This window comes from Dermacentor albipictus, unplaced genomic scaffold (assembly GCF_038994185.2).
Source record: "Dermacentor albipictus isolate Rhodes 1998 colony unplaced genomic scaffold, USDA_Dalb.pri_finalv2 scaffold_16, whole genome shotgun sequence".
NCBI lineage: Eukaryota > Metazoa > Arthropoda > Arachnida > Ixodida > Ixodidae > Dermacentor > Dermacentor albipictus.
The window spans coordinates 4387288-4400818 of NW_027225570.1; the positions used below are offsets into that span (position 1 = coordinate 4387288).

General features: G+C 46.3%; 1 protein-coding gene across 4 annotated transcripts in view; it reads left to right on the forward strand.

Annotated features, from left to right (window-relative positions):
• The window catches only part of LOC135920482 (USP6 N-terminal-like protein), a 236858-nt gene that overhangs the window by 138928 nt on the left and 84399 nt on the right, over positions 1-13531 (forward strand). For all 4 annotated transcript variants that reach the window (XM_065454752.2, XM_065454750.2, XM_070529008.1 and 1 more), the window contains one exon: positions 1862-2169. In XM_065454752.2, coding sequence (XP_065310824.1) covers positions 1862-2169 — 308 coding nt within the window. The remainder of the gene's footprint in view (positions 1-1861; positions 2170-13531) is intronic.

Sequence of the window (13531 nt, forward strand, 5' to 3'; positions counted from 1 at the left end):
GGGAAAAAAGGGTCAAAGGTAGTGCAGCCGTCGTCGTGACAAGTTAATCATCATCGGCAGTCAAGGGGTTCAAAGGCTGGACCCCAAGTCGTTGACATTTTTGTGACGTAGTGATGTGGAGTGAAATTTGATGACATTGCATAGCACTTAACAAGGCTATGTGTGATGACATTCCCCATGAATATTGGTCATCACACGAGGGCTACACACATTTCCTCAGGCTGGGCTCTCTTGCAGCGTTTGCAGTGATAACAGGAACAGAGCGAGGCAATGTGTTGCGATGTGACGATGCCTCCTTTCCACACCCGAATTAGAACTACAAATAACTTTGTCCATGCTTTATTGTCGTCATTATCTGTTGGCTTCATATGGATGTGACCACTAAAATCAGACGGTCAATCGGGCCCCTCGGTTTCCCCTCTTGTTCACTAAGTACCTAAAGTGCTTTGTAAAAACAAACGAGAAGGAAGGGGATCAACCGAGGGGCCCGGTTTTTTTATGCGAAGCATATTACGAGAGCTCAACCCAGCTCCTCAGGCGCGGCGGTGTCGCCTTGAAACCACGTGACACCGTGACGTCACGACACAGGAGAAGTGGCTTTGGCTCAACTCTTGCAAGGCGGGCTGGGTGGGAATCGAACCAGGGTCTCCGGAGTGTGAGACGGAGACGCTACCACTGAGCCACGACTACGATGCTTCAAAGCGGTACAAAAGCGCCTCTAGTGAATGCGGTGTTGCCTTAGAAACGAGCTGTTTCTAAGGCGTGCGTCTCTTGCTCAGGCGCACATTTCGTTGCCGCGCCGAACGCTGCTTTGCTCGACGCTCACCGCGTCCAATGCGGGGCGCGTAGTCGCTGCCCTGTAGCCCATTGTCTTACACCCCTTGGCGGGTCGACGGGAACGCTGTCGCGTTCCACTCTTGAAGGCGAAGCAGTAATGCATGAGTTGTTTCTTCGTCTAGCCGAACCAAATATAGCCAAGCAACAGCAGTTCACCAGGCTAAACAGTGGTTCAACAACTAAAATAAAGGCTAGTATGCTTCGCATCCTGGGCTTAACCTTATCTAAGCCACAGCCATTTTTTTTTTCAAATTTATTTATTAGTTGTATCATACGAAGCCAACAAACACTGGCACCAAGGACAACATAGGGGAAATTACTTGTGCTTAATAAATGAAATAAAGAAACAATAAATTAATAGAAATGAAAGTGGAGGAAAAAAGAACTTGCCACAGGCGGGGACCAAACCCACAACCAACAAGTACTACTACACTAGATTATTAGGGCACTTTGGTACTTGCCAGCATTTCTTCTAGGGCTTTGTATCTCTATGTAGCGCAGAAAAGTAACAATTGAAAAATGTTAACTTATTTAGCTCCGCTAATTGTGTTTTTTACCACTGGAGAGCATGGTTTGTTACGCCCCTGTCTGCTGCATGCTTCCAGGTGAGAGTGATGCTATTTTCCGGACCCACAGCCTCTTAGGTGTGAGATGCATCGGACACAAAGTCAGAAAGCATATGAAGCCAGGGAAAGCACAGGGGTAATTAACTATGGTTATTAGTTGAAGTGTAGAAATAACTAGGGTAAAGCGGGCAAAACGACAACTTGTCGCAGGCAGATGCCGAATCCTCTTTTTCCGCACTGTACGCAAGAGGACGCCTTTTGTGGTCGACGCATGCATAAAAGGAAATGTGAGGTATTTCAAGCGTTAGAAATTGCTCTTTTGTGTTTCAAGCGATAGTCCTCATGCTCATTGATCTGTGCAGTATGCACTAGTCAACCGTCCGGTAGCACTTGCAAGTCGTCCTCGAAATTCCGCGGGATGCGTACCAGACTGTGACATCCCGTTGCTACGGCAACAGGCTTCTTCATCCAGGGATTCCCGAAGCTGCGGCGCTTCCAGGAGCACCATGACAAGGTGCTGGGCCGTCTGCTGCCCAAGCTGAAGCGTCACCTGGACCGCTACGAGATGCACACCTCGCTGTACACGCTCAAGTGGTTCTTCCAGTGCTTTCTCGACCGGGTGCCCTTCACGCTGACCCTACGCCTCTGGGACGCCTACATCCTGGACGGCGAGCCCGTGCTGACCGCCATGTCATACACGCTGCTGCGCCTGCACCGCAAGACCTTGCTCCGCATGGGCATGGAGGAGATGATCGACTTCCTGCAGGCACGTGGCCCTTCCTCACCTCATCGGCCTGGCTGCGCAGGGCAAAGGCCTCTCCCGTACTTCTCCAACCATACCCCGGTCGTGTACTAATGGTGGCCATGTGGTGCCTGCAAACTTTTTAATCTCATCCGCCCATCTAACTTTCTGCTGCCCCCTGCTACGCTTCCCTTCCTTGGAATCCATTCCGTTAATGACCATCCCCTTAATGACCATCGGTTATCTTCCCTCCTCATTACATGTCCTGCCCATGCCCATTTATTTTTCTTCATTTCAACTAAGATGTCATTACCTGGCGTTTGTTCCCTCACCCAATCTGCTCTCTTCTTATCCTTAATGTTACACCCATCAATCTTCTTTTCATAGCTTATTGCATCATCCTCAATTTATGTAGAACCCTTTTCGTAAGCCTCCAGGCTTCTTCCCCATAGGTGAGTACTGTTAAGACACAGTTGTTATACACTTTTCTCTTGAGGGATAATGGCAACCTGCTGTTCATGATCTGAGAATGCCTGCCAAACGCACCCCAGCCCATTCTTATTCTTCTGATTATTGCAGTCTCATAATCCAGATGTGTGGTCACTACCTGTCCTAAGAAGATGTATTCCCTTACCACTTCCAGTGCCTCGCTACCTATCGTAAACCTCTGTTCTCTTCCGAGACTGTTAAACATTACTTTCGTTTTCTGCAGATTAATTTTTAGACCCACCCTGCTGCTTTCCTTGTCCAGGTAAGTGAGCATGCATTGCAATTGGTCCTCTGAGTTACTAAGCAAGACAATATCATCAGCGAATCGCCAGTTACTAAAGTATTCTCCATTAACTTTTATCCCCAATTCTTCCCAATCCAGGTCTCTGAATACCTCCTGTACACACACTGTGAATAGCATTGCAGAGATCGTATCTCCCTGCCTGACACCATTCTTTATTTGGAATTTGTTGCCTTCTTTATGGAGGACTATGGTGGCTGTGGAGCCTTTATAGATATCTTTCAGTATTTTTACATATGGCTCGTCTACACCCTGATTCCGTAATGCCTCCATGACTGCTCAAGTTTCGACTAAATCAAACACTTTCTCATTACCAATCAAAGCTACATATAAGGTTGGTTATATTCCGCAAATTTCTCGATCACCTGATTGATAGTGCGAATATGTTATATTGTTGAGTAGCCTTTACGGAATCCTGCCTGGTCGTTTGGTTGACAGAAGTCTAAGGTGTTCCCGATTCTATTTGCGATTACCTTCATCATCATCATCATCATCAGCCTGGTTGCGCCCACTGCAGGGCAAAGGCCTCTCCCATGCTTCTCCAACAACCCCGGTCATGTACTAATTGTGGCCATGCCGTGCCTGCAAACTTCTTAATCTCATCCGCCCACCTAACCTTCTGCCGCCCCCTGCTACGCTTCCCTTCCCTTGGGATCCAGTACGTAACCCTTAATGACCATCGGTTATCATCCCTCCTCATTACTTGTCCTGCCCATGCCCATTTCTTTTTCTTGATTTCAACTAAGATGTCATTAACTCGCGTTTGTTCCCTCACCCAATCTGCTCTTTTCTTATCCCTTAACGTTACACCTATCATTCTTCTTTCCATAGCTCGTTGTGTCGTCCTCAATTTGAGTAGAACCCTTTTCGTAAGCCTCCAGGTTTCTGCCCCGTAGGTGAGTACTGGTAAGACACAGCTATTATACACTTTTCTTTTGAGGGATAATGGCAACCTGCTGTTCATGATTTGGGAATGCCTGCCAAACGCACCCCAGCCCATTCTTATTCTTCTGATTATTTCCGTCTCATGATCCGGATCCGCCGTCACTACCTGCCCTAAGTAGATGTATTCCCTTACGACTTCCAGTGCCTCGCTGCCTATTGTAAATTGCTGTTCTCTCCCGAGACTGTTAAGGATTACTTTAGTTTTCTGCAGATTAATTTTCAGACCCACCCTTCTGCTTTGCCTCTCCAGGTCAGTGAGCATGCATTGCAATTGGTCCCCTGAGTTACTAAGCAAGGCAATATCATCAGCGAATCGCAAGTTACTAAGGTATTCTCCATTAACTTTTATCCCCAATTCTTCCCAATCCAGGTCTCTGAATATCTCCTGTAAACACGCTGTGAATAGCATTGGAGATATCGTATCTCCCTGCCTGACGCCTTTCTTTATTGGGATTTTGTTGCTTGCTTTATGGAGGACTACGGTGGCTGTGGAGCCGCTATAGATATCTTCCAGTATTTTTACATAGGGCTCATCTACACCCTGATTCCGTAATGCCTCCATGACTGCTGAGGTTTCGACTGAATCAAACGCTTTCTCGTAATCAATGAAAGCTATATATAAAGGTTGGTTATATTCTGCACATTTCTCTATCACTTGATTGATAGTGTGAATATGGTCTATTGTTGAGTAGCCTTTACGGAATCCTGCCTGGTCTTTTGGTTGACAGAAGTCTAAGGTGTTCCTGATTCTATTTGCAATTACCTTAGTAAATACTTTGTAGGCAACGGACAGTAAGCTGATCGGTCTATAATTTTTCAAGTCTTTGGCGTCCCCTTTCTTATGGATTAGGATTATGTTAGCGTTCTTCCATGATTCCGGTACGCTCGAGGTCATGAGGCATTGCGTATACAGGGTGGCCAGTTTCTCTAGAACAATCTGTCCACCATCCTTCAACAAATCTGCTGTTACCTGATCCTCCCCAGCTGCCTTCCCCCTTTGCATATCTTCTAAGGCTTTCTTTACTTCTTCCGGCGTTACCTTCGGGATTTCGAATTCCTCTAGACTATTTTCTCTTTCATTATCGTCGTGGGTGCCACTGGTACTGTATAAATCTCTATAGAACTCCTCAGCCACTTGAACTATCTCATCCATATTAGTAATGATATTGCCGGCTTTGTCTCTTAACGCATACATCTGATTCTTGCCAATTCCTAGTTTCTTCTTCACTGTTTTTAGGCTTCCTCCGTTCCTGAGAGCATGTTCAATTCTATCCATATTATACTTCCTTATGTCAGCTGTCTTGCGCTTGTTGATTAACTTCGAAAGTTCTGCCAGTTCTATTCTAGCTGTAGGGTTAGATGCTTTCATACATTGGCGTTTCTTGATCAGATCTTTCGTCTCCGGCGATAGTTTGCTGGTATCCTGCCTAACGGAGTTACCACCGACTTCCATTGCACACTCCTTAATGATGCCCACAAGATTGTCGTTCATTACTTCAACACTAAGGTCCTCTTCCTGAGTTAAAGCTGAATACCTGTTCTGTAGCTTGATCTGGAATTCCTCTATTTTCCCTCTTACCGCTAACTCATTAATCGGCTTCTTATGTACCAGTTTCTTCCGTTCCCTCCTCAGGTCTAGGCTAATTCGAGTTCTTACCATCCTGTGGTCACTGCAGCGCACCTTGCCGAGCACGTCCACATCTTGTATGATGCCAGGGTTAGCGCAGAGTATGAAGTCTATTTCATTTCTAGACTCGCCGTTCGGGCTCCTCCACGTCCACTTTCGGCTATCCCGCTTGCGGAAGAACGTATTCATTATCCTCATATTATTCTGTTCCGCAAACTCTACTAATAACTCTCCCCTGCTATTCCTAGTGCCTATGCCATATTCCCCCACTGCCTTGTCTCCAGCCTGCTTCTTGCCTACCTTGGCATTAAAGTCGCCCATTAGTATGGTGTATTTAGTTTTCACTCTACCCATCGCCGATTCCACGTCTTCATAGAAGCTTTCGACTTCCTGGTCATCATGATTGGATGTAGGGGCGTAGACCTGTACAATCTTCATCTTGTATCTCTTATTAAGTTTCACAACAAGGCCTGCCACCCTCTCGTTAATGCTATAGAATTCCTGTATGTTACCAGCTATGTTCTTATTAACCAGGAATCCGACTCCCAGTTCTCTTCTCTCCGCTAAGCCCCGGTAGCACAGGACGTGCCCGCTATTTAGCACTGTATATGCTTCTTTTGGCCTCCTAACTTCACTGACCCCTATTATATCCCATTTACTGCCCTCTAATTCCTCCAATAGCACTGCTAGACTCGCCTCACTAGATAACGTTCTAGCGTTAAACGTTGCCAGGTTCATATTCCAATGGCGGCCTGTCCGGAGCCAGTGATTCTTAGCACCCTCTGCTGCGTCGCATGTCTGACCGCCGCCGTGGTCAGTTGCTTTGCAGCTGCTGGGGACTGAGGGCCGGGGTTTGATTGTTGTGTTCATAGAAGGTTGTGGCCAAGTACTGCACCAGGGTGGCCAATCCTGCTCTGGTGAGGGAGTGCGTTACCGGTTGTGGTCACCGGGATCAGGCCACACTCCAGGCCTGTTTGTGCAATTTTATCAACACGCGGAGTTTCTTTTTTTTTTTTAAATCCGGTGGAAAATTGCCGGCACCGGGATTCGAACCACGGACCTCTTGCACGCGAGGCGGGTGTTCTACCTCTACGCCACCGCTGCATTTGCGATTACCTTAGTAAATACTTTGTAGGCAACGGACAATAAGCTGATCGGTCTATAATTTTTCAAGTCTTTGGTGTCCCCTTTCTTGTGGATTAGGATTATATTAGCGTTCTTCCAAGATTTCGGTACGCTCGAGGTCATGAGGCATTGTGTGTACAGGGTTGCCAGTTTTTCTAGAACAATCTACCCACCATCCTTCAACAAATCTACTGTTATCTGATCCTCCCCAGCTGCCTTACCCCTTTGCATAGCTCCCAAGGCTTTCTTTACTTCTTCCGGCGTTACTTGTGGGGTTTCAAATTCTTCTGGACTATTCTCTCTTCCATTATCGTCCTGGGTGCCACTGGTACTGTATAAATCTCTATAGAACTCCTCAGCCACTTGAACTATCTCATCCATATTAGTCATGATATTGCCGGCTTGGTCTCTTAATGCATACATCTGATTCTTGCCTATTCCTAGTTTATTCTTCACTGCTTTTAGGCTTCCTCCGTTCCTGAGAGCATGTTCAATTCTATCCATATTATACTTCCTTATGTCAGCTGTCTTACGCTTGTTGATTGACGTGGAAAGTTCTGCCAGTTCTATTCTAGCTGTAGGGTTAGAGGCTTTCATACATTGGCGTTTCTTGATCAGATCTTTACTGGAATGATCTCTAATGGAGGTACCACCGACTTCTATTGCAGACTCCTTAATGATGCCCATAAGATTGTCGTTCATTGCTTCAACACTAAAGTCCTCTTCCTCAGTTAAAGCCGAATACCTGTTCGGTAGCTTGATCCGGAATTCCTCTATTTTCCCTTTTACCGCTAACTCATTGATCGGCTTCTTGTGTGCCAGTTTCTTCCGTTCCCTCCTCAGGACTAGGCTAATTAGAGTTCTTACCATCCTATGGTCACTGCAGCGTACCTTGCCGAACACGTCTGCATCTTGTATGATGCCAGGGTTAGCGCAGAGTATGAAGTCTATTTCATTTCTAGTCTCGCCGTTCGCGCTCCTCTATGTCCACTTTCGGCTATCCCGCTTGTGGAAGGAGGTATTCATTATCCGCATATTATTCTGTTCTGCACACTCCACTAATAACTCTCCCCGGCTATTCCTAGAGCCTATGCCATATTCCCCCACTGACTTGTTTCCAGCCTGCTTCTTGTCTACCCTGGCATTGAAGTCGCCCATCAGTATAATGTATTTTGTTTTGACTTTACCCATCGCTGATTCCACATCTTCATAGAAGCTTTAGACTTCCTGGTCATCATGACTGGATGTAGGGACGTAGACCTGTATGACCTTCAATTTGTACCTGTTATATTAAGTTTCACAACAAGTCCTGCCACCCTCTCGTTAATGCTATAGAATTCCTGTATGTTACCAGCTATATTCTTATTAATCAGGAATCCGACTCCTAGTTCTTGTCTCTCCGCTGAGCCCCGGTAGCACAGGACGTGCCCGCTTTTTAGCACTGTGTTTGCTTCTTTTGGCCTCCTAACTTCGGTGAGCCCTATTGTATCCCATTTACTGCCCTCTAATTCCTCCAATAGCACTGTTAGACGCACCTCACTACATAGCGTTCTAGCATTAAACGTTGCCAGGTTCAGATTCCAATGACTGCCTATCCAAAACCAGGGATTCTTAGCACCCTCTGCTGTGTTGCATGTCTGACCACCGCCGTGGTCAATTGCTTCACAGCTGCTGTGGACTAAGCGCTGTGGTTTGATTGTTGAATTTCATATAGGAGGTTGTGGCCAAGTACTGCACCAGGGTGGCCATTACCGCATTACCGGTACCGGTTCTGGTCACCGGGATCAGGCCGCACTCCAGACCTGTTTATGCAATTTTATCAACGCATGGATTTTTTTTTTTAAATCCGGTGGAAAATTGCGCTGCACCGGGATTCGAACCACGGTCCTCTTGCACACAAGGCAGATGCTCTACCTCTACGCCACTGCTGCATTTTTCTCACCTAATCGTGATCAAACGCCAACGGCATTGAAACATCATTCCGACGTAGGCCAACTTACAGTGACTGTAGATGTCGGTGTCTTTAGCATTGAAGAAAAATGTAGCAGCCCACTGTTCTCCCAACACCGAAACCAGTCATTCGTGACACTGCAGCCAAGCTCCTCGTGCGCTTCTCGCTGGATATGCTGCGCTGCCTGGGGGTGCCACCACACAGTACATGCGTTTTTGTGTGCACCTGGATATATTGCTACGGAATAGTATTTCCAATGATGAAGAGGCGAGCAGTGAGGTGATGACGACGGCGATTGGAGGCTAGCAAGGGCTGTTGCCTCTTGGCCAAGTGCGGCGTATTATGTTGTAAATATACTTGCTTGTATATAGCTTTTCGTCTGCGTCTGCTTACGTAACATATCTAGTGGAGGTGCTGGGTATTCAGACCAGATCATCTGAGTATGTGCAACTAGAAACTGGATGTTTGAGCACTAAAAACTGCTATTTTTTTGGCACCTATACTAGGCACTAAACTTGTCATTTAAGGCTTATGTAGGCACCAAATACTGTCCTTGTATATTTTCATTTCATTTATTTACCTTAAAGGCCCCACTAGGGGGTATCGCATAAAGGAGGGGTGTACGTAAAGAATAAATAAAACACTCAAATTTGCGACAACAGGTACTCAGTCACATTGGCAGAAAAAAATGGACAGGTGAGAACGACGATGTTGTGAGGAAGGCCGTTCCAGTCTTTGGCTGCACGAGGGAAAAAAAAGTTGCTGAAACACTAACAGTTCAGTAAAAACGTAAATTTTAATACGAAAAAAAATTATTTTGGTAAATTTGAGTCGGCACCGAATGATGCGGTTTGATGCCGCGTCAACAATATCTGCACGTTGGTGGCACGAAGCGAAGCCCGTGACGGTATCGTGCCCCCTTTGCCTCCACAGCTCGTAGTGCCATCCGTAGTCGAACAGCAGAGGGGAACGAACGCTTAGTCGGCCGCACGCTCTAGTGTGTCTCCGAAACTAGAGATTGTGTGGTTCCTGGCACTAGAGGCGCCAGAAGATTGCAGACGTGAGGCCCCGACCATATCTGCTCTCCCAACGCTTGCGACAGCCACAGATTAGCTCCGAGGTAGGGCGCGCGATTTGCGCACGTCCATGTGCAGCCGCGGCCGCTGCCTTCCCTGTTGCTCGTGTGAGGCAACGAGTGCTCGTGAAGCTGCCCTTCTGCTTGTCTCAGCCTCGCATGCTAGCCTATGCACCCACAGCACGTGGAGCACTGTGGGATCGTAACGCATTGGGGCTCGATGTGAAACCTGACAACTTGGTGCCACGGCGACGTTCGAGAAAACCAGCAAACAAATTGAGACTCAGACACGAGAGAAAGAAGAGACGCCACAATGTTGGTGTCTTCTTTCTGTCCTGTTTGCATGTCAATTTTTTTGCTGGTTTTCTCAAGTGTCGGCATGAACCAACCGGCCCGGCAAGCGGCACTTCTACAATACCATGCTGCTCCGCTCTGGCGTCCACTCTGTCGCGCGGTGCACGATATGTGAGGTGTGTACGCGAGCGACGCATTTAATTCAATCATTTCGTCGTCTGCGTCCATGGCATTCTGAATTAATTGTCTTGGTATTTTTTTCAGAGCGGCAGTGAAAATTTCTTATATGGAGGTTGAAATTACCTGGCATACTGTGGAAAAGAACTTAAAGTTAAATACCTTGCTATATCGAGAAATTTCTTATGTTGCAGTTCGTTACATCAAGGTTTTAATTGTGTATACATATACACACGGTAGCCGATGCATTTTTTGGCCACTGAAAGTTTAGACTTGATAGATAATCCAGACTTCATAAATGAACTGTCCGGATTCTTATAGAGCTCGTGCATTTTCGCAACACAATTTTGGGACAAATTTAGGCCCAAAAGTTCGATTTTCCAACATGGCGGCTATCCAAGATTGGGTAGAGTGGCTTGGAATGAGAATAAATGGCTAATTCCGAGCCACTCTACCCAATCTTGCAAGCTGCTGTGTTGGATTTTCTATTGGCTTGGCCAAGCTTGGCTTCCAGTGGCCCACTCTATAGCCTTCAAGATTGGGATGCGCATGCTATCAATGTGCAATCAATAGAGAGCACGTGCCATCTTTCAATCTCGGAGGCCATGCACATTCTTCTTTAGCTAGAAAAAAAAAAACGTTCCAGGGGATAGCAGTTTTCCTTTTAGTTTCTTTTTCGGTCAGCACTTTTGTCATAATCACTTAATGTAGGATCAGTTTTCTTTCTTTAAGGTTTTGGCTGATATTTTGCACGTGGTGTGTCCACGGAGCAGGGCTAAAAAAGACATTGCATCTTTATGTGTGTTTTGGCGACTTAGCATTTGTGTGATTGGCACCATTTCCTGTACCATTGGCAATCTCTGCCAGCGAAGATCGCCAATGCGATGACGCTCTTGTCGACTGTATACAGAGACGTCACTCTTGCTCAAATCCAAGCAAATCTAATCGCGGCCAAGTGCAGATTTTTTTGGAGCCAATCTAAGCCTAATAAATTTTATTCTTTGGGGTGAACGAGTTTCTCTGACTATTTTTCAGTTCTGGCAAAGTCCGAAAAATTGGTTGGCGACTGTGTACATAATACGTATACAGTGAAACCTGGGGGGGGGAGGCTACTCTCGGGCACCAACTTTTTTGTTTATTGAGATATCGTAATGATATTTTCAGGATAGACTCATAGCAAAAGCATTAGTAGAACTAAAGAATTTCATGCAGTTATGTTCAGTGGTCCTCAAGTTAGAGCAGTATGTCAGAATGGTGCACCTGGTTTTCTCATTCAGGCCTGGAGAATATTCAAAAGGTGCTGCAGCTGTGAAATTCACTATGATGATTCCCAGATGGATACCTCAGGGCAAGACAGAGCACTTTTTTTTAAATTAGCTCGCTGAAAAATTTTAGCGGACCACCGAATTTAGTGTTGGTGATTAAAATTTTATGAATCAAATTTTGATTATATATCACAAATCACATACACAATGTGTAAAAAAAAAATGGGCTTGTCTTGCCCTCAGAAATTTATTCATATGCACAATAAAAAAATACTTCTGGAAATCTGATGAGTGGTTACAGAGATATGACTGGAACAAGCAGCCTCACCAGCCAATAGTCATTTTGAGAAAATTAGCTTTGAAAGTTTTTAGTGCATATATTAGTCTAAAATGACCCTGCAGCGTACCTGGAGATGCCCTTAGGCACTTTCTTCTTTTGCTGCCTTTACACCTTCTCTTGCGATCGCTTCTTGGCCTTTTTCAAGCGCAGAGAATCTTTCTCGGCTGCCCGTTGAATGGCCAGGTGTTAGCCCCACTGATGAACATAGCTCTTGGGTGGCCCTGTAGCAGCCAGCATTATATCTTAAAACTGCCATATACAGTGCTGTCTCCACAGCAATCAGCGACGAATGCTGCTCTTTGGGCATCGGGGACCACCGCACGGAGTGAAATGATTCTGATGCATTCTGCATCTTTGCTCCCATGCAGCATTGCAGAAGAGAAGCCTGTGAGAGGCGCTCATAAACAGGCAGCAGTGCTTCTGCAACATAGCCTGGAAGATTGTACTGATGCTTCGAAAGTGGCACAGCATCACTCTTGCTTGCGTTATGACGACACTACGAGTCTGCACCCTCAGGGCACAAGTCGTGGAAAGGATTCTCTTCTGTCTATGTCACGTGGGGGTACGATGCCATCACTGCACGCTGCATTGCTGCCACATCGTTGGAATTGTTCCCTAGGGCCCAGCCATAATAGTCGGTCAACTTGTCGATGAGGGCCTTTGTCAGCCTGCCCTTCCCTCCTAAAGCCTTGTCACTTTTCTGCCCAAGGTTGTGCAGTGCTGTCCCCATCTTCTTCTGGACGTGGTTTAGGCATTCCTCTTTCGAAATGGGGACCAGTCCATAAACATTTTCTTGCACAAGGGCAGAGAAGGTGGCACTATCTCCGTCAGACACGAGTGTTGTGAAACGGAGGTTGTACTTTGGCACCGAACGTGAGAAAAGGATGACAGCTGCCTCAACCTCCATCCTTCCAGACTTAGAGTCAGTGTTTTTCTGGCACACATGATCCTCCTGCCAGCTTGCGTAGCCTGGGTCTCCAGACTTTGGTCCTACTTGGCTACTAAGACACTGGTTCGATAAAACAATGGTGTCCAAGATGACGCCCGTATGATATTCAATTATTGCACCAACTCTAATATGGGACAGGTGGTCACACTTGTGCGATGTTCTATTAAAGTTTACTGTGATATCCCTGCTGAAATATGGATCCATTTCCTTGTAGGTAGTTTTCACAGCAGAAGCAGATTCGGCATAGAACTTGTCTATGCACTGTGTCTGTGGTTCTCTGAATTTCTTCAAGTGCTTCTGAAAAGTCTTATGATGCAGGCCACGATGGCACACGTTCATCACTGCCCAAAAGTCATTGAGGGCTGTTTGTCCCTTCCCTATCTGTTTTGTTGCCACAATGGTTCTTATATCCACGTCAAAGGCCATTGAGTCCTCCTGACAAGCAGAGCTCCATGAGCTTGCAACTACTGCACAATGTAAACATAGCAGCTCAAGCTTTGTTGCAAGTCCAAGTTGGGTGCCTCCTTGAACCTTCATCCCAGTCACGAAGCACCGCTGGCACGGGGTACCAAATAGCAGGTCGCTTAAGGCATCAATTTGCACAAGAACAAATTTTTCACCTTCACTTGTAGCAGTGGCAGCTTCAGGATTGCGCTCCATTGCTTGAAATTTTTCGATCCGTCGCTGACATAGCACCAAGTCCTCGTTGCACATCAGCGCATTTTTTATCCACTGCCTCTTTCTTCTCGCACGTCCGGAAACGTGTTTTCAAGTGCACAGTGGACGACGCGATTGCGCTGTCCGAAGCAGGTGAAAGAAAGAATGTGGAAGCCGCTGTTGATGAGCAC